This window comes from Aulonocara sp. 'chitande type north' Nkhata Bay, linkage group LG23 (assembly GCF_057382095.1).
Source record: "Aulonocara sp. 'chitande type north' Nkhata Bay isolate Kocher_YH1m ecotype deep benthic linkage group LG23, A_spYH_male_GT1.1, whole genome shotgun sequence".
In the NCBI taxonomy this organism is placed as follows: domain Eukaryota; kingdom Metazoa; phylum Chordata; class Actinopteri; order Cichliformes; family Cichlidae; genus Aulonocara; species Aulonocara sp. 'chitande type north' Nkhata Bay.
Window position 1 is genome coordinate 11,386,088 of NC_141365.1, and position 18,963 is coordinate 11,405,050.

The 18,963-nt window shown below is 42.6% G+C and overlaps 2 protein-coding genes across 3 annotated transcripts in view; one reads left to right on the forward strand and one right to left on the reverse strand.

The window, feature by feature from the left end:
- The window catches only part of wwc3 (WWC family member 3), a 41,500-nt gene extending 32,481 nt beyond the window's left edge, over nucleotides 1-9,019 (forward strand). The window contains exons 10-23 of the mRNA XM_086283899.1: nucleotides 174-263; nucleotides 511-1,082; nucleotides 1,566-1,686; nucleotides 1,950-2,030; nucleotides 2,121-2,207; nucleotides 2,978-3,173; nucleotides 3,267-3,437; nucleotides 3,947-4,038; nucleotides 4,142-4,289; nucleotides 4,377-4,541; nucleotides 6,693-6,785; nucleotides 6,867-7,097; nucleotides 7,178-7,305; nucleotides 8,221-9,019. Of these exons, the coding sequence (XP_086140025.1) occupies nucleotides 174-263; nucleotides 511-1,082; nucleotides 1,566-1,686; nucleotides 1,950-2,030; nucleotides 2,121-2,207; nucleotides 2,978-3,173; nucleotides 3,267-3,437; nucleotides 3,947-4,038; nucleotides 4,142-4,289; nucleotides 4,377-4,541; nucleotides 6,693-6,785; nucleotides 6,867-7,097; nucleotides 7,178-7,305; nucleotides 8,221-8,287 (2,242 nt within the window). The 3' untranslated portion in view covers nucleotides 8,288-9,019. The remainder of the gene's footprint in view (nucleotides 1-173; nucleotides 264-510; nucleotides 1,083-1,565; nucleotides 1,687-1,949; nucleotides 2,031-2,120; nucleotides 2,208-2,977; nucleotides 3,174-3,266; nucleotides 3,438-3,946; nucleotides 4,039-4,141; nucleotides 4,290-4,376; nucleotides 4,542-6,692; nucleotides 6,786-6,866; nucleotides 7,098-7,177; nucleotides 7,306-8,220) is intronic.
- A 550-nt stretch (nucleotides 9,020-9,569) lies between these two features.
- On the reverse strand, nucleotides 9,570-16,969 carry traf3ip2l (TRAF3 interacting protein 2-like). 2 transcript variants are annotated; one of them, XM_086283904.1, is made up of 10 exons: nucleotides 16,468-16,969; nucleotides 14,779-14,877; nucleotides 13,962-14,605; nucleotides 13,839-13,881; nucleotides 13,665-13,729; nucleotides 13,487-13,584; nucleotides 12,912-12,980; nucleotides 12,589-12,705; nucleotides 12,389-12,463; nucleotides 9,570-12,281 (listed from the first exon to the last, which is right to left on the reverse strand). In XM_086283904.1, exons 2-10 carry the CDS (start codon nucleotides 14,841-14,843, stop codon nucleotides 12,135-12,137), a joined length of 1,323 nt encoding a protein of 440 aa, XP_086140030.1. In that variant the 5' UTR covers nucleotides 14,844-14,877; nucleotides 16,468-16,969; the 3' UTR covers nucleotides 9,570-12,134. The 2 variants fall into 2 exon arrangements, with proteins under 2 accessions (XP_086140030.1, XP_086140029.1); XM_086283903.1 differs by having other exon boundaries at nucleotides 14,779-14,880.
- Between the last annotated feature and the right edge of the window lie 1,994 nt (nucleotides 16,970-18,963).

An 18,963-nucleotide genomic window follows, 5' to 3' on the forward strand; every position in this document is an offset into this window, starting at 1 on the left:
TTAGGTTTGCAGCTGTGTTCTTCTAGAGGGAATATACCAGTGCCCTCGTAGCCCAGTTTATCCTGTAAGATTAAAACGCAGTGAGCTGTTTGTTACACAAGCCTGTCGGCTGATATGTGATGCCATACATTGAACTCTGGATTTCTTATACATCGAAGTGAATCTCCCAACAGGATCCTGCAGCAGGAGAAGAGGAATGTTCTGCTGAGACAGCTGGAGGAGGCAACACGCATCACCACCTACCTTCACTCCCAGCTGAAAAGGTGCAGCACACACTCCTAAAGTTCCTCAGTCATTGTCTGTGTCTGCTCTCTCATGAGTCACATGTTCTGTAGTTTTGCCACTACTGGGAGTTTTAAATTAAAGTGAAATTGTAATCAAAATAAAACAGAAGTGCAGACAGCTTTAAATAACTATAATAAATAAAGTTTTCATTTACTGAATTCATAAAAGGCATTATTTAGATTTCTACCCATTTCTCTCCTGCTCCTTTGTCTTGTCTGCCTCCAGCCTGTCGGCCAGTTCTCTGACCGTGTCGTCCAGCAGCAGCCGCGGCTCTTTAGCCTCCAGTCGGGGTTCCCTGGCGTCCAGCCGAGGCTCCCTCAGCTCCATCAGTTTCAGTGACATCTACGGTCTCCCCCAATATGAGCGCCACGAGGGCGCTGGAGAGCCCCTTGAGCCTCACCTCCGTTACCTGCTTCCCCCAGAGACCGTCTCAAGAGACTGCTCCATGTTTACCCCTGACCCTCTGACCCAGAGCAAAACCAAACGCTCCCACGACACCCCGCAGTCCCTGGCTTCGCTGTCCTCCCGCTCCTCGCTCTCCTCCCTGTCACCGCCCAGCTCGCCAATGGACACGCCCTACCACTCTGCCCCTCAGGACTGTCCCCTCACCCAGATGACGGAGGAATACATGGAGCAGGCGGGCCGCGGTATTTTAGAGGGGCTGCGGGCGCAGTCACAAACCCTATCACACACCTCCATGATAAGCAGTGAGGAAACGGTCAGCCCGGCCGCTGTGCATCAACTGGATAACAAGATTCACAGAGACAGTGGGGCTCAGGCGGCTTTCACCTCCACAGGTAAGCGAAGAAACTCTGTATAAACCTAACTCAGAGTTCACAAAAAAAAAGTTATATTAATGGGTCAAAATGATTAAAACGGTCACTGTGCTGTTTTCTGTTTTGCTGTTATTATCTTGTTTTGCCTTTCAGCACATTTCCTTATCGTCACTGTAGACATTCAATAAAGTTAAAATTCACTCTCTGCCAAGATATTTAGCTACTTAATTTGATTTAATTATAATAAATGTTCACAGAAACCCCAAAGAAGTTGAGTTTGTGGGTAATTATCATGATCTCAATAAAAGAATAAAGGCAAAAGAGCAGAAATTCTAAATGACACAATGTCTAATCAGTAAAAGACAGCAAGAGACAACAGCTCACTCATTCTGTGAGCTGCTTTTCCTGAGGCAGGCTGTCTTCCTGAGACTCTAAAGATATGATTTTACCTAAAAAGCTAAAGCCTACCTGCTAATGCATTGAATTAACTCCAAATCTTTGTAGGAGTTACTCTGAGGGGAAACAGTGCCAACAGAAGTGGCAGGAGAGCCAGGAGAGTCTCTGCAGGTGTTTCTGAGGATGCTCTGGCCACCGACAGCGGGGTGTTTGAGGCCTGGGGCAGAAGGTGAGTAGAGGTCCATTCTCACAGTATTAAAGCTAAACTTTAACACCTCCTAGTGGAGAAGGAGAGTACTACACCCGAAATAAGAACGCGTTCAGAATTTGTGACTGTGGTGTTTGCATGGCATTGCATTTCATTATAAATTCAGGTAGTTATAATCCTGTCCATAGAGGCTTGAGTACCTTTAGTAGACTAAACAAAAAGCTTGTGTCCAGTAAAGTGGGAAAACTCTTTGCTCATTCACCATTTTTCCATTCGTCCAACAGGGCGGAGGAGTTTGATGAGATGTCATACATGAAAGAGCTGACGTCTGCGAGCGAGCCCACCCAGATCCAACTGGGACTGCTGTGAGTAAACAAGTTAGTGCAGACAGTGCGTGGGTGGCAAAGCTCGTTCCTCGTTAATATCTCTGGATGAACTGTATTCTCTCTTCACAGGTGGGAGTCCAGTTCTCAGTCTCTGCGACTGCATCTGTTACAAGTCAAAAATTTAAATAGGTCAATTGTGAGAGACGGCTATAAAGTGTGAGTACTTTCAGCTCTGAAAATGAAAGAAATACTTGTGGAAGAGTTAAAGTGGCAGAAGGAGATGACTCTATATTAATCAGATGGTTAGTTTACGGGATGCACAGGGAAACTGCTGCTACTCCAGTTTAGGTTAAAAAGAACAGACTTGATGGATTTCTAGTTTAAAAGTCAACTTTTTAAAAAATTTATGCAGTTTTTTTTTTTTTTTTTATCATTAATCTGTTTAGCTAAATTTCCCATATCTTTTCTAACTCGTATTGAGACTGTCAGGCCACTGAGATGATAGGCCTGGTGCACAGGCTGGAGCATTGGCTCACTATCCTGTTTTTATTACATGGAATAAGAATAAAATATCAACAGCAAAACAACACTGCACGAGCTGTATTCAGCCATAAACATTACAGTTAAAAGGATGTCCGAGTACTTCGTTAGACTTTCCTTGATCTTTGCACTTTGCGTTTAAAGGTACCCACTTATCTCCAGTTTGCCTCCTGCAGTTGTTCGTGGAATATCAGGGGAAGAAATTTCACAAACTGATATGTTGCATCATATCACAGAGGAATTTATTGAGCTCTTTAGAACAGCCCATTTTTAAAATAGTTGTAAAGGCAGACTCAATGACAAAGGGAGTAGAAACTTCCTTCTTCCTATAGTGTTCCTTTTACTTGAGCCAACACTCTGAATCTTTTCTGTCTCAGCACTCTGAGGACACTCATTCGCATTAAGTAGAAGTCTGAGTATTGTTCTTTTCATGCGTTGTTCTTCAGGTATGTGAAGGTGCACCTGATTTCACTGGACGGCAGCAGGGCCTGTGCGTTTTACTGTTGTACAGCATTGGAGCCACAATCCCAGATGACTTTCAACGAAGGCTTCCGAATTCCTGTCCCAGCAAACGCCCTGGCGGTGTGCGTTCTGCAGCTGTCTGTCTGCTCACTGGGACCTCAGGCTCAGGAAGAGCTGCTGGTGGGTCTGAAGGGCTCAGCTACCATAACCTCACTGCTGGTGGAGACTGGGGTTACAGCTGTTCAGATTAAAATGTCCTGTGTTTGCCTGCAGGGTAAAGCCCAGGTGAGCCTGGCAGATTGTGAGGGGAGCCCAGAGATGGTTTACCACTGGCTGCGAGTGCAGATGTTGAATGGGACAGAGTCACAAAGGCCTGAACAGAGGAACGTCATCCAACGCAGACACCAGGATGGCCAGGTTGACGAACAAAGGCCCGGAGCCATGGTAAACATATTTTATTTAGTCAATAACAGCAGTGTCAGGAAGCAGCTGGACGGTGCTGCTCAGGTAAAAATCAGTTAAAAACAAAGACTTTGGCTGTGTGACTGCGTCTGGAGGACCTGGTCAGGGAGAATTCAGACCAAATAGTCATTTTGCCCAAAACATTAAGGTGTCAAATCGCGTATATAAACCAGATTGACATTACAGTTGCTACATCCACAATAAAGCCGCAGCCTGTGGTTCCAAGAGCTGAGCCTGAGTAAACTAATTTTGTTCACTGGATCCTGTAAGTTGTAATCCTGCTAATTCTTTTGGATAAATTCACATTCCCATTGTTGAATAGCAGCTTGTAGCCAACGGCCTGCAGGCGTGTAGCTTGTTCAAGTGCGTAATTGACAAGAATGTGTGTCAGAAGCCAAGTCAGCCTGCATGCTCCAGCCTCAGCAGTCAGAGGGAGGGGAGTGATGAAAGACTGAAGATCTTTTTTGAGGGATTAAAATGTGATGTTACAGGACACTGCATGCAATCTGCTGTCACGCAACACCCCCACCCACCTGGAGGAGCGGGAGAAGAAGGACGAGCCTGGGGAGGCAGCGTCGGAAAGGTGACATTATCCTCCTCTCAGGCTAGATTTTGCTTTGACAAATAAATACATCGTTTTGGCCCCTGTCATGTTTGTACCTTTATGAGGATGGTGCATTTTTCAGGAGTTGGCAGGCGGAGTCAGTGGACAGCGGCTGCAGCAACAGCATTGCATTCACCGCTCCCTGCTCAGAGGGCCTGTGTGCAGAGGGAATCTGCATCACCACCGGAGGACGCTGTGACCAGACAGTCTGCAAACCCTCAACAATAAAGGTACGAGGTGACGCTTTGGTAGTGAGGAGATTCTTATTGGGGGAAAAAAATCTGGCATTAAAAGTTCTGTTCATACATTTTTTGTAGGTAGAAAAGGCAACCATGACAGAAGGCATGTTCCCGGAGCCAGTGCGAGTCCGACCTAAAGAGCGGGGAGGCCGCTGGGGTCACGCCTCGCCGTTCATGCGTGGTAGCACCATCGTTCGCTCCCAGACCTTCTCACCGGGCGCTCGGAATCAGTACGTGTGCAGGGTGAGTATTTTATTTTATTATAAAAGTGACAGCATATAGATACGAATATAAGATGTGTAGTGTAATTCTCATCTTTCTTTCCTGTCATGCTGTATATCCATCTGGATGAAAAGGCCGTGCACGATTAATGTGCAGACAATGTGCAGGAAAGCCCCCCCTCATTTTAAGTATTTAAAATGTTCAAACATGAGCTGATTCTTGAATGTAATTAACTGTTTTACAGCAAGTTAAACAGACAACATTCAACCTTGTCAACCATAATTATGACTTTCTGCCACCCGCCTGCGCCCCGTCCACCTCCAGGAACATTTATACTGTATTGTTTGGTTTGAGTTGCCCATCAGCTGTGGAGGTGTCTCCTTTATCTTAATATATATAGCTCAAAAACATCATCTGACAGCTGTGTCTCTTTCCAGAAATCATGACCTAGTTACTAAAATACCCAAATAAAATCCACAAACGCTGTTGTGAGCAGTTTCATGTCGGAACTAATTTCTCTCTACTGTCTACATTTGCCAACCAAAAGAAGTGCACAGCTAGTTTCTGCTCAGCTGTGAGGGGACGACTTTAAGTGTTTACATCCTGTGTAGATTTGCGCTTTCGTCTGCAGCGCTAAGATCGGTGGGTGTAGTGCGGTAACAGGTTTGTGTTTTTAGACTAACTGGGTCATGATTTGTGGAAAGAAACATGAATGAGTGTCTCACATTTTTTGTGAGATGAATGATTTTTAGTCCTTTGTGCCACACTTAACTCTTATCTATGAATCATTCAACCATAAAAAAGGCCCCTAATTCAAAGTACGAAGCAGTGTTGTGTTTACATGTAACACACGACTTGGTAAAGAACCAAATGCATCTTAAATCTATGAAAAACTAATTGAATATATGAAAAATGCCAAAGACAATATATTTGCTTAAAATAGTATAGAACGAGGAATAAGCTGAAAACTTTTGGAATACTGTGCAAAGTGTCCATAAAGTGGAAATGGCAGTCCTAAAAAACTACATCAGTGCATTGTCTTCCTTCTCTCACTCCAACCAGTCGCAGCAGATGGCCCCGCCCCTCCCTGAGCCTGGTTCTGCCGGAGGTTTCTTCCTGTTAAAAGAGAGTTTTTCCTTCCCACTGTCGCCAAATAGCTTGCTCATAGGGGTTCATATGGTTGTTGGGTTTTTTTTCTCTGAAGGTATTATTGTAGGGTCTACCTTACTATATAAAGTGCCTTGAGGCGACTGTTGTTGTGATTTGGTGCTATATAAATAAATTGAATTGAATTGGACCTGAAGCTGAAGTGGAAATGGCAGTCCTAAAATAAATCGGTGTATAAAAGAAAGAAATAGGACCTGGCACAGGACCTGAGAGATACATTTGGCCCTGAAGCCTCATCAGATGTTGTCTCAGTGGAAGAGTGGCTGTCAAGTAGCCATTCTTAAGGAAGGGAAACAGGGAGCAAAGGCTGAGGTGTTCCAAATTACAGGCATCACTGAGGGCCATCGTACTTATGGAGCGATCCAATTTTATTCCAAAATCTATAAACCATGGTTTGTTGTAGTTTGAGGCTACATTTCAGTCAGCAGTGTTGGGAATCTTGTCGAAGTGATGTGATTAATTTAGCATCTGATGGGAAACAACAATGGACTGGCCTCCCCAGAGCCCGGACCTTAACATTATTGAAGTAGTGTGGGATCATGTTCTTCCAAAGAAGAGCTTTGAATGTCCTTGAAAGCCTGGAGAACTGTTCCTGAACACTACTTACAGAAGGCTGGTCTGAGAGAGTCCAGGCTGTGTTAAAGGATAAAGGTGGTCGCACCAAATATTGACATTCAAGCTAATTAGAATTGTTCAAACCGTTTTTGGTGCACAAAGCCTTGCAGGGAAGTCCGTGTCTCCACTTGTCTGTAATTAACTAAAACATTTGGGCCAGTTTAAACATGAAATAAATCACTGCCATATTTTCCATATTCATAACAAAATGTAAAGAAATTAGGGTCGGCTCAAGAGTTTTGCACATTACTAAGTGTGGCTCACTTTAAAATAAGGCAACTCGCACTAAAATAATCTAGCTGGATTATTTGGCACCATGGGGCAGTGGAAACATGTATTTGATTTTAGGGTGAGCCGTGGCCTTAAAGTGGATGTTATTGTTTCTTTCAGCTGTATCGCAGTGACAGTGACAGCTCAACTCTACCAAAGAAGTCGCCTTTTGTTAGAAACACATTGGAAAGAAGAACACTGCGATATAAGCAGGTACGTTCTCATTATGTCTCTTTCACCCTGTGCCTGTACGGGTTTTTTTGTCGTTTACCTGAGTTGTCTGTGTGTGAGCAGCAGTCGTACCGCTCCCCCCTGGCCGAGCAGCCGACGCGCACCTCCCTGGACCTGGAGCTGGATCTCCAGGCCTGCAGGACCCGTCAGAGGCAGCTGATGGAGGAGCTGAGCGCCCTGAGAGAGCTGAAGCTGCGACTGGAGGAGCCGCAGACCAGGGAGGCCACCGAGCTCCCCAACTGGGCGCTGAGGGACGAGCGCTTTCGATGCCTGCTCAGAGAGGCCCAGAGACAGGTGAGGAAACCGAGTGGGCTGCAGCTCCCTTACAAATACGCCTCTCCCAGCAGCGTTTGACAGTTTTTGCTGCTTTACAGGCTAACCAAAGCAAGCAGGAGCAACGTCAGGAAGAGGCGGCAGAGAGGAGGCTGAGGAAGGCCTCTAAGGAGGTTCTACAGATGAGAGGGCAGAGCCAGAAGGAGCCGCTGCCTGTGCAGACGTTCAGGTGAGAAATGCACTGATCAGTTTTCACATTGTTAGTCACGGCACCGAAGTCCAGGAAAATTACTGTGCCTGTCAGCAGAGGCTGCACTTCAGGTTAAACTGATGTGATATATAAGTCAGCTAAAATCTGTTTCAGCTGTATGCTATGAACACCCGCTGACCCCAGAAGAAGTCTTAAATTTAGCTTGGCATCTATTCCTTCCTCGTGTTCTGAAGAAAGATATCGTGGAAGAGGACTGTTGTTTAGAAACTTAAGATCTACAGAGCTCCTACTTTATTCATATCACATATCCATAGTTTAAATCGGGAACCTTACATAATGTTACATTTGTGGTTATTTCCATCAGAAGAAAGTCATGGCAGGCCCAAACAGTGGGTTCCACTAAATTAAATTCTTTAAGACTTAAATAATCAGAAATGTGACAAGTAGCAGGAGAAGAATTTCTAAAACTTTTACTGGCAAATAAGTCAAGTTCATGCAAAGACTGATCTTTCTTCTTCATTCATAACGTCTGCAAATCTCTGACACATTGGACATCAAAGTCTAGACCTAACTGATCAGCGACGATCCATTCCTGCTTTATCAGCACTCCAAGTTGCTGATCCACCTGCTCTTTAAGGACTAACTAAAAATATCCATCAATTCAGGACCAATTTGGTGACCATGTGTGCATTTTTCCAGCCTTACACAGCACAATGTCACAATGCAAAAATGACACATTGTGCAAAACTGACCGAAAATCTACGGTCAAAGCAGCAAAGTGTACGAAACACAAAACGACAGAACTTTTGTCTACACTGATTTAAAAGTCAAACACCAAAGAGACACGGCACAGTTCACAAGATCACTGCTGATTAGGAAGCTTTTACTAAAAACGGCATATTAATTATAACAAGTCGTCGTCTTTGCCTGCAGAGAGAAGATGGCTTTTTTCACAAGACCAAGGTTCAACATACCTCCTTTGCCGGCTGACGATGTATGAGAGCTCGTCTCTGTGTTATGTGACTAAACATGAAGTATTTGTGCCTTTTTTTTTTTCTTTTTTTTTTTTGAGCTTATGAAGTACCAAGATTTCTTCTAAGGCCACAGGCGACGTGACCAGCAGACTATGAAGACTCAAAGCTCAAAGGTTTCACATTTTCAGAAACATTTGTGTGATTATTGTAAACACAAACACACTAAAGATGCACAGTTATCGACGACAGCGCAGCTGCTCGTTTCTTTTTTTTGAGGAAAGTGACTTTCGAACAATCTCCCTCTCTGCTCCTGTATGACTATCTTCTGTTTGTGCTTACAAAAGGCTGGAAGATGGGAACAAAAGTCAGTTTGAACAAATTCACTGTACTGTAACTTATTTTATAGTACTTTTCCTTGAAGGAAATAAAAAAAGAACTCTTCCTGCTTTTTTTAAGTGTATTTTGTAGCTTTGAACAAATAGCACTTCAGTGTTTTTACATACAGTAAAATTGAATTATTGTCTGATTTGTCTCCTAATTCTTAAGAGTTATTTGCATAAAAAGTCACTTTGTAATCCACTTTTGTTACAGATGTCATTGTCCTTTTATTGTTATTAAAATTAATATTATTTCATGTACTTTTCAATATATGGATGAATATATGAAACACTGTATTCAGATTTTTTTCTTAATGTATGAACATCTGCAGTGTTACCTCTTGTGAAGATAAAACCATTAATCTGTATCTCGCTTGTAATCAGTTGTGCAAAAAGCAGGATTTTAATGTATTTATTCAACCTGTGCGAGGATGGAGGTGGTGTCATATTCTGCACACGCAGGCGCTTTCTTTAAATGTGTCACAGCATTACACAAGATTTTTCTCTAACCACAGCCAGCCTCCGATGACCCATTTGAGTCTAAATTTGCAGATTCTTGAGAAGCAGGCAGCTGTGTCAGCTAATTATCTTTATACAACATCCTGTTGAAGTTTTTTCATAACGCAAGGAGAGGCAGCAGATGTAATTCGACTGCAGCGCCGCTTCAGAGGTTTCGTTAGCAGACAAAGCGACTCAGTTGGATTTCTCATGGAGGCATCAGAGGCAGCGACGTGTTGACACATCTGCAATCAAACCTTAAAGTTCTCATGGTTCGTCTCTAAACCGAAAAATTCAACTTGCTTTTTGTAGAGGCCCCACGAAGCCCAGGAGCGTGCCTCTGCTTGTCTATATTTTTTGGGGCCAATTTTACAAACGCTTGTGCATTTTTCAGAGGACAGCTCGGGGGCAAGTCTGATGTGGGCCAACACACTTTTCAGTCATTCAATACTTTTATTGTAACATAGCATCAAGGATCCCCTGAGAATAGTTTCCAATGCAGAAGGAACATGAAAAACACCAGATTACCCCCCTGCTCTTTTTGTTGTATTCAGTACAAAAGGTTAGATGCTAGGGGGGACGACAACACACTTTAACGCTCATACAGAAAAAAATAATTGCTAAAACTTTTTAAGAATAACTTAGTTGGAACATAAATTAACAAAAGTGGGTTAGAGAAAATGAATTCGGGTGCAGCTTACAGAGAGGTATAAATGCAAATACAAAAGCCACAAACCATTTTTACCCGCACCTGCATTCTTTAAACAATACGAACCACACACAATATAAGAAAACACGATGACAAACCACTGTGTTATGCGTCCAGTTGAGCAGCTGTTCAAAATGAACAGGCACCTGTAATAAGTCATAAAGGCTGAGAGAATATAGTATCTGGGTCAATGTTTGCACATCGTAAGTGAGAGCCCTGCTGTTCCACTCAAACACATATACATCTGTTTGTAGTGACGTGTAGGAGATGTCCAGTAAAACAAACAAACATTCACGAATCTGTGTTTTCAGGCTTTAAAATTAAAGGGGAACTATTATGTTTTGCCTAAATTTCTGTCACATGCAGTACTGTGTAAAAGGCCTGAGCCACACTTCATTTCTTCACATCCAGGGAGCCAGACTTTAAGTAGACTTGAGCTTTCAGCCCAGTCCCCGTACCTGTCCATTTTCAGAGGAACTTCTTTTGTTAGTTAAGCCACTCAGTCACCTACTTATCACCAGAGCACAAAAAAGGCACCTAACTCAAGGGATGAACCAGTGTTGTGTTTTTACATAATACAACTTTGCAAAGAAGTTCTTTTTAAATTGTATCTCTTGGTGCTTTTGCAAGTCTGCCAGTTGGATGCTGTATTTCCGTGTCTTTTGTTTATTATATGAAAAAAGCCAAAGCTAACACAGTTTGATAGACATAAAATAGTAAGTTTACATCAACAAGGTGATTCCCTCATCAGAAGTGGTCTCAGTGAAAGGCTGTGAAGAAGCCATTTGTAAGGAAGGGAAAAAGAAGTATGCGAAATTACACGAGAACTGGAGCGAAGAATCAGTGGTAACAAATTCAAATTGGAAAATTTTTGGTTTAAATCACGGTCAGTCCATAAGGATGAGATCAGGGGCCAATAGCGGTCATCTGTAAAACATGGTGGGGAATCTTGTCAAAATTCATGGTCTTAGGAATGCTGAAAGTACCATCAGGTTTTGATCCACCATCCAATACTTTCCTCTGATTGACATTGTGTATGAGACCACTGTCAATCTGCTAAAAGCAAATCCGGACAGAAAAGACAAAAAAACCAACACGCAACACTGTTAGTCATGAAGCCCGGACGTCAACATTATTGAAGTGTGATCTTGACAGAGAACAGAACAAAAGGCAGCCGACATTCAAAAAACAGCTTTGAATGAAGCCTGGAGAAAATTACCAGAAGGTTCGTCTCAGAGAGTTTAGGCTATGTTGGAGAATAAAGGTGATAATGTATTTTAAAAAATGAGCAGTGACTCAAGACTTTTGCACAGTACTGTAGATCGCTCCAGTTTGAGATGTTTAATATAAACATGTACAAGGAGATCAGTGTATATACATAAAGTAAATCCCAGGCTGTTGAACCCGTGTATCTACTGTTCGCCCAGCTTGACCAATGTTCAACCAGGTGAAACCAGGTTGAACCAGGTCTGGTATTGTTGGGCCCTGAGTGAAAGCAGTGCTAAAGTTGGGGTTGAAACCTGTTCTGCTATCAGCGTTTTCCCTGCTGTGCTCTGCGTGAAGTGTACATTATTGAGGAGCAATTTACTAGTCCTATAAATCAAGTGTAACCATCAACTACTAGGAGGCACACCCTCAGTTTAAGTCCAACGTAGGTGCTCGAGATGTGAAAACGAAAGCTTTCCTCAAACAGTTCTCAAATTAAATTTGTTTTTTGCACGCACACACCGTTCTGCCTGTTCTGCACACTCACATCCAGAGACTGTGTCCTCACAGCTGTGTTCTTTTCAAAAACGCAACTTCGTGATTACCTGCACACGACGCATTCAGGCGACATGTGCAAACTGTAGCTTTAACAAAACAACATGGCTTGCACTCTCCTCGGTCTCTGCAGCTGTACGGTGAATAAGGATTGCTTTGATCTGTGAATCAGGCAAAGCTCCCGATTCCAAGAGTAACATTATCTTGGGCTGGGAATGATAATAGACCCCCTTTAAAAAACAACAACAAAACAACAAAAACAAAACAAACAAAAAACACGAGGTGGAGTAGCACCAGTTCACATACAGCATGATGCACAACGGCAAAGATATATATATTTAAAAAAAAAAAAAAAAAAGCCTGAGTCTGCACGTCTATCTCAGACCAACACTGGCACTTCTCTATATGTTAATTTAAACACACAACATCTGTCTGTTCACAAAAGCACCTCATCACTCTGTCCACCTCCTTAATGACCAACAGCCAATAAGATTTAAGTCCAGTCTGTGAATCCAGCTCAGAGTTTTTTTAAATGGGGATGGAGACTATGGTCGGAAGCTCCCCGATAGGAGGTGGGTTGTACTTCTCGACCCTCATCAGCCGCCGCAGGATGTCATCCCGATCACGTGGCCATCCATATACATGTGTGTTCTGGAGCCAGTTAGGCACGTGGCACTGATTATACATTCAAACAAAACAACAAGAAACAAAACAGGATGTGAGACTGGGTGGTGAGTGGAATCAGTGGCGTGATCTCACTCAGGAAGACATGTGAAAATTACCTTTTTAGCCCCGGGGAACAGGATAGGAATGAATCTGAAATTCTTGCTTCCATTCTGGATGAATTCATTCTGCAGCTGAGTGACACACACAGGAAAACCACATACACAATTTGATTTCACAGCGGCGATGAGAGCACGCAGTTTTTCGCTCTCGTTAAGATTATTTCAGTCTTCGTTTGGACCACATTCAGGTCGCTCACCTGTTTATGTATGTAAACCGTGTTGTAGGTCCTCTCGTCGCTCTCCAGGCCAGCAGGGGAAGCGGTCACCGTCTCGTAGTACTTGGGGCTGATGATGATGATGATGAGATACTCTTTCTAAGACAAGAGAAAATTACAACTGGCAGTAAGCTACTGCAGCTATCAAACTTCTTCATGCAACAAGTTCACACTTGCAGAACGTCTTGAGTTCCTAGATGTGAAAATGACTTCCTCTGTAGGCAGATTACTCAATTTAAATTGTTTGCATTCCATTTGATCATCATGAAAGAATTTCACCGACAGTTTGCTTTTTTTTTTTTTACCTCACTCAGGTATCGCTCCATGAAGTCAATCTTGCTTATGCTTCTGAACTGCTGCTCGAAAATGTCGATCTGAAACAAGCAAAGCTGCGAGTCAGACAGTTTAACCCTGCGCAGAAAACACACAAATTCTTTATACATTTTAATTGTGTAAAGCCAGTTAACAGGACAAGCTGACAAATAACACGCAATAACTTGTAAGATATTAACAGAAACTCAGAGTCACCAACAAAATGAAAGCAAGAAATATGTAACGTGATGAGCTGATGAGAGTCTAGACTAAAAGTTCATCTGTAGCATCCAGCATTCACTCTGGGAGGAAATTACAAAAATAGGCAGGAATCACAATTTAGTTCAAAAATCACTTGTTTAAATGGATATACAGTAAGCTAAGCTATTTATTATATACTATATTTATAATAATTGCACCTAAATTTGTAACTTTAGTATTACAATGACAAAGTTTTTTAAAATGTTTGTTAAAATCTAGCCAGCTGAATTTTAACTGTTTTTTTCCAGCTCCTGACATTTTAAGTTGCTCAAACAAAACACACAAAAAGACTAAAAGCTGCACGTACGTGCGTGTCAAAGCCGTTGTGCCGCAGCAGAGCCACAAATTTGATGATCTCGTTGACATGCTTGTCGTTGTCTGCTTCGTAAGTGACGAAGACACGCCCTGCAACAAAAACAAACTTTTTCAGAGGCGGGATCGTCTGACAACAGGACCAGGCGTCTGATCTGCTCGTGAGCACTCACTCTGCTCCAGAGACAGCGGCGCGCTGCAAGGAGGGCGCTTCTCTTTGACTGGAACGTTGTGTCCGCTGTATGTAGTTAAAAATTTTTTATTTTAATAGCAGAAACAAGCAACAGAGTGAGAAAGAATTTAATTGTAATTTTTAAAAATAAATAAATAAAAAAATCAAAACTCACATCTGTGTGAATCCACCTGCAGGAACTCTGCAGTCACCTGCATCTGCAGCAGTACAGACAAAATAAATACCGGCTGCGGTCTGTGCGTGGTTTAAAGGTTAAAAAAGGGTCCGGCAAACTTACAGTACTGGCGGTAAGCTGGGTGGTACTCAGGCCAGGGATGCTTGTTGACCATAGGCTCCCTGTTGAAGGCGTCTGCAGGGCACTGAGCACAGCAGGCGGGCCCCTGTGGTGCACACGAGTATGGCGATAACGTGTGGTGGTACAGGTTGGCTGAAGGCGGGTTGGAGCGCAGAGAGAGAGGCTGCTCTAAGCTGCCCATGCTGCTGTGAGTGCCGGGGAGGGACAGGAACTTGCATCTGGAGAGGCAGCTCTCTCCAGAACAGCTGGAGTAATCTTTCTGGCTCAGACAGGACGGCAGGCTGTTGGGATATCCCGACCAACTGCTGGCGAAACTCGGGTGGAGCCAGCCGCTGTATGCCTGGCTCGGGAAAGGAGTTTGGGGGCTGTACCCAGCTGGCAAGCTGCGAGAGGGCTGGGATGGGCAGAAGCTGGACTGGGGGAAGATCCTAATGTGCTTGTGCTCCTCTGTGTCCAGGCTCTGCTTGCCGAACAGAGAGCCATCACGGTCTGAAAAAGGGTGGTGGCCCAGAGGGTCGGAGGCGGACTCCGGTTTGGAAAGAATGCTGGGGTCTCTCAGCTCTGCACTCATGGTTTCATCGTCTTCTTCAGGTGTGTTGCGGTGACTGACCAGGTGGCTGATGTGACTGTGAGCCGGAACATTTACCAAAACGGGGGAAGGCAAATTAATTTCAGTCTGACTTTAGTGGAACTTCTGTTTCACGCACTTTATCAGTTCTTATCAAGTGTGATATCCTCTGTGACTTTCAAGTGAAAGCACAGCAGAAAGGCGCTGGGATGCGTGCAGTGTTTCTCTCACCTAGTAGTTGTTGAAACCGAGTAGACCGACGTGGGCAGCATCATTGGACCTTTTCCTCCTGACATCCATGTGTGTGGGGTTTGAGATGCACATGAAATTCTGCTGGAGATAAAAACACACATGTGGGTATTTAAAGAACCCGAAAATGTGAAATTATGATGTGAACAGGAGGTGTAAACAGTCCCTTGTCTGTGAGACAAGATGAACGGCAGTACATGTTGTGATTAACATCCAGATAAAAGTTGATATATTTAGTTGACATATTTAAAGAAACAGAGCTGATGAGCTGTTAAAGCCAAATTTATGAACGGCCCTACATTACTGCAAACTCCACACAGTGCACAGTAGGTAGCGTGGTCCCCCCATGGGGCGTGGTCACCTCATGATCGGAAGGTCGGGGGTTCAAATCCACTGAACGGCTACCCTGAGGTACCCCTGAGCAAGGTACAGTCCCTACACACTGCTCCCCGGACGCTGGATTGGTGGCTGCCGACTGCTTCACTGAGTGAACGGGTTAAATGCAGAGAGAATAATTTCCCCACGGGGATCAATAAAGTATACATTATTATTATTATTATTAATAATAATAATTATTATTATTATTAATAATAATAATACCTGCAGAAACACTCTTGGTGAGGCAGGCTGTGTAAATAAATTACACTTTCTCTTGTGTGATTGTTTTGTCATTTCTATAATATTACAGTAGTAGTTAGTAGACGGAGGTCGGATTATTATTTTTTAATCCTGTTTGGACGTTTTATTATAATAAACCCAGCTCAGTCAACTCGGGACCACTTTTATTCGAGGTGAACAAACTCATAAAGCACTTCTGATATCTGCCCACACTCGGTGTCTTTTTGACTTGATTTGCAAGAAACGTGCCTCCCACACAGGGGACTTTTCTCTAAATGTTTAATGGTCAACACATCAGGAAACGCACATGTGGGAATAAGGAAATGATGGTTCTCATTTACCGGAGAAATCAAACCACAAACATTTTAAAATGTAAAACTTGCCTCTGGGATTTCAGAGGTCTTCCCGATGTCTTTTTGTGTTTTGTTTTTAAAGCGCTCAAACTTCCATGAAAACTGCTTTCAGTGAATTAAAGAGAAAAAAAAAGTCTATCGCATCCCCTTAGATCGTTTTTTAGGGTCACCGTTCATTTTTCCACTGACTTTCTCCACAGAGAAGCCGTGTAACCTCGTTTTAGGTGGGTTTGTCTTCCAACACACCCCTGATAGTTCCCGTAAATGTAAATCACACTCATTAAAAGCCGATCTGTGGTCGCAGTTTGCACTTTCCACTGACGCTGACCCAGATATTTCTTCGTCTGCTTAAATTTCAGGCTGACTTCCTGCGGTTCAACATAAAGCATAAACACACACACACACACACACACACACAGCGTTCCAATAATCACACTTTCAATTTTCACATCACTACGAGCGTTAAATTAGCTGTAGTACAATCTGCCGTGACTTTCACTTCTGTCTGAGCTTAAAGAAAGAAGAAAAATGCTCAAAGACAAAGAGAAAACTAAATAACAAACTATTAATATATATATATATCTATATATAGATATATATATATAGATATATATATATATTTAAGGTGTGATAAGCGTGAGGTGGTTTGTAAAGCGCGTGACCAGGTAACGTGTTGTGTAAGCGTAATAACTCAACTCACCGACGCTGCTTCCACTCATCAAGCCTCCTTCAGGTCACTGAGCCGCGGCGTGGAAACACAGGAACACCTCAAAGGGGAAAACGGTCCTCGAAGAGTCTCAGAGAAATATTAATTAACGAAAGAAGAGCTCGAGCCTCAGTAATAATTGTCCTTTTTACCCACGTCTCCGCGAGACACATGAAAGACACTGACGCACAGACCGGAGCCAGTTTGATCTTTAGCGTTCTGCCTCGCTGCACCGCCCACCCCAAAAACTCCACCTTCACCCAATAGACTTCCTCCACACACACACACACACACACACACACACACACACACACACACACACACACACACACACACACACAGAGTTTACTAATTGATTTACATGTAGTCATTAAACCTCCTGATCCACAGACTGTATTGAAAAGATGGAGGTAGCCACTGTTTAATGTGACCTGTTGGTTTTGGACCCTACATTTAAAAGCAGTGTCAGCTGGTGAGTGATCATATTTGGAAAGAGAGGATGCCTTAATAATGTAACCTGAGTCTTCAAGTTGAAAATGATAAGTAGAGATGGGAATTAATAAGAATTCAGCGATTCCATATCACTTATTGATTCTCACTGGGTTTCCACTGGCTCTGCTTTGAGAGTCGCCGCCATCGCTAAGCAGCATATCAAAGACATTACATGCATGCAAATGAACTCTATGCTGTGGGTCAAATGTTAGTGACTGCTGAAGCTATTTCCCCTCTTTGTTGTGATCAGTGTTGGATTAACTACTCAGGAAGTAACATATTACACAAATTACAGACTACTTTTCTTAAAAGTAATGCAGTATGTAACTTGAGTAATTAAGTAATGTACTTAACACCGTCTCACAATCACCATTCAAAAATATAAACCTGAGGCTACAGCCCCACACACCAACACAAATCCCTGTCCTAATCAGTACACACATATGATTTCCTCTTAGATTTAGGTATGAACAAAAAGCCCACAGCACAAAGTTCAAAACCAGCACAGAGACTTCAAAGCAATCGCTACAGTGATTCGACTGAAGAAACACGAACACTGGCTCCAGCCTGAGTGCTCATCTGTTTGTTGGGCTGGGGTCGGCATTCACTCAGCTATAACATGACTCTGGCTATTCTTGGCTATCTTGCCGTTAGCATCATATCGCTGTTGTTTTTGTTCTGGATGCACTTAACGCTTTACCGTCGCGCTCTCGTCCTTTTGTGCAATAAAAATGAAAATATCAAAAACTTTCAAAGCTCAATTCACCTTACAAATAAAGAGCAGCACTGAGCCGTGAGATAATTCATTCAAATTAAAATATTTACACCTCTCTGCACTAAATCAGCAGATTAACTATTTTCTCTAACGTTAATCTGGTCCCACAGTTAGATTTTTTTATGTTCTTCATAGATTGTTAATTGGCATCTTATCATCATCATCTGAAAATGTATTATTAATAAACTGTTTATTTATTTGCAGTTGGGTGTTTTCATCATGAGGCGATGTGCATTCAAAATGCACATTGCCACGTTTTGGTGAAAACCAATCACAGCATATCAGTGCAAACACCTCATACCAACTGTCTGCATAGCAACAAACCTACAAGAGAAAAAAAAGAAAAGAATCAAGGTCAAAGAGTCGAAATTCCTCCACAGCGATGTGAGAGGCTGAAAATGTTACACAGAAAACAATGACTTCAACTTATGGCTGCTGAGGGTGGTTTTAGAAGCATGGCGTCTACTTAGCTTTTCACACAGTGCTTCTGCATTTTGGTTTAGTCTGTTAGATAAATAATGTCAGCGTGTAACACGTCATGTTTTGCTGTTCATCTGAGGTTGTATTTAATTAATCTTAACACCCGAGAAGGACCAGATGATCCTAAAACTTGCTGTTAAAACTTAAGAATTAAAAGAGGGCCACGTTTTGGCTTTGATATTTGACTTTGGGAACGGCTGATCTCTAATGGTGGTCAGTTTCAGCTAATAGCAAATGTTTTGTAAATCGCTACAGAAGTAATTTTTCTCATAAATCATATGTTTGCACTATACTAATAACCCTAAGACTTCAGAGTGCAGAAAGGTGATGCATCCATATGCTTAAATCTGGTCCTGTTTGTCTCATTGGTGTGTTTACACCTGCTTTAAAGTTTATGTAAATAGGCAGGCATGATGGGGGGTGGGGTATAGATCACAAGACTGTAAACATGCAGACTGCAGTTCCTATCCTGTTCAGTTTTGCTTTCACTTGTTTTTTTGGTTAGGTTTAGTAAAAGGTTGTGGTTTGGGTAGTATTCTGAGAGGCCCATCCTGCTGCAGTATTTGCATCATGGCAGACACTATGTATCTCTGAGACTGTAGCTGTTTGCAAATTATAAGAAGAATAAAATTCTGAATACAAAACTATGAGAATTCTGCAACAGAAGAATAGATTTCATAATAACTTAAACCTACTTATTTGGGGATAAACTTCAAAACAGAAGTGTTTTTTTAATCAAATTT

What these genes read in the sequence shown, in the direction of transcription:
- traf3ip2l (XM_086283904.1), bottom strand. Translation starts at nt 14,843, where the DNA reads ATGTCAGGAGGAAAAGGTCCAATGATGCTGCCCACGTCGGTCTACTCG. An exon ending in CCCAGCTTACCGCCAGTACT is followed by an intron (nt 13,882 to 13,961) that starts GTAAGTTTGCCG and finishes GTACTGCTGCAG; the next exon opens with ATGCAGGTGACTGCAGAGTT. An exon ending in TGTTCCCCGGGGCTAAAAAG is followed by an intron (nt 12,282 to 12,388) that starts GTAATTTTCACA and finishes ATGTATAATCAG; the next exon opens with TGCCACGTGCCTAACTGGCT.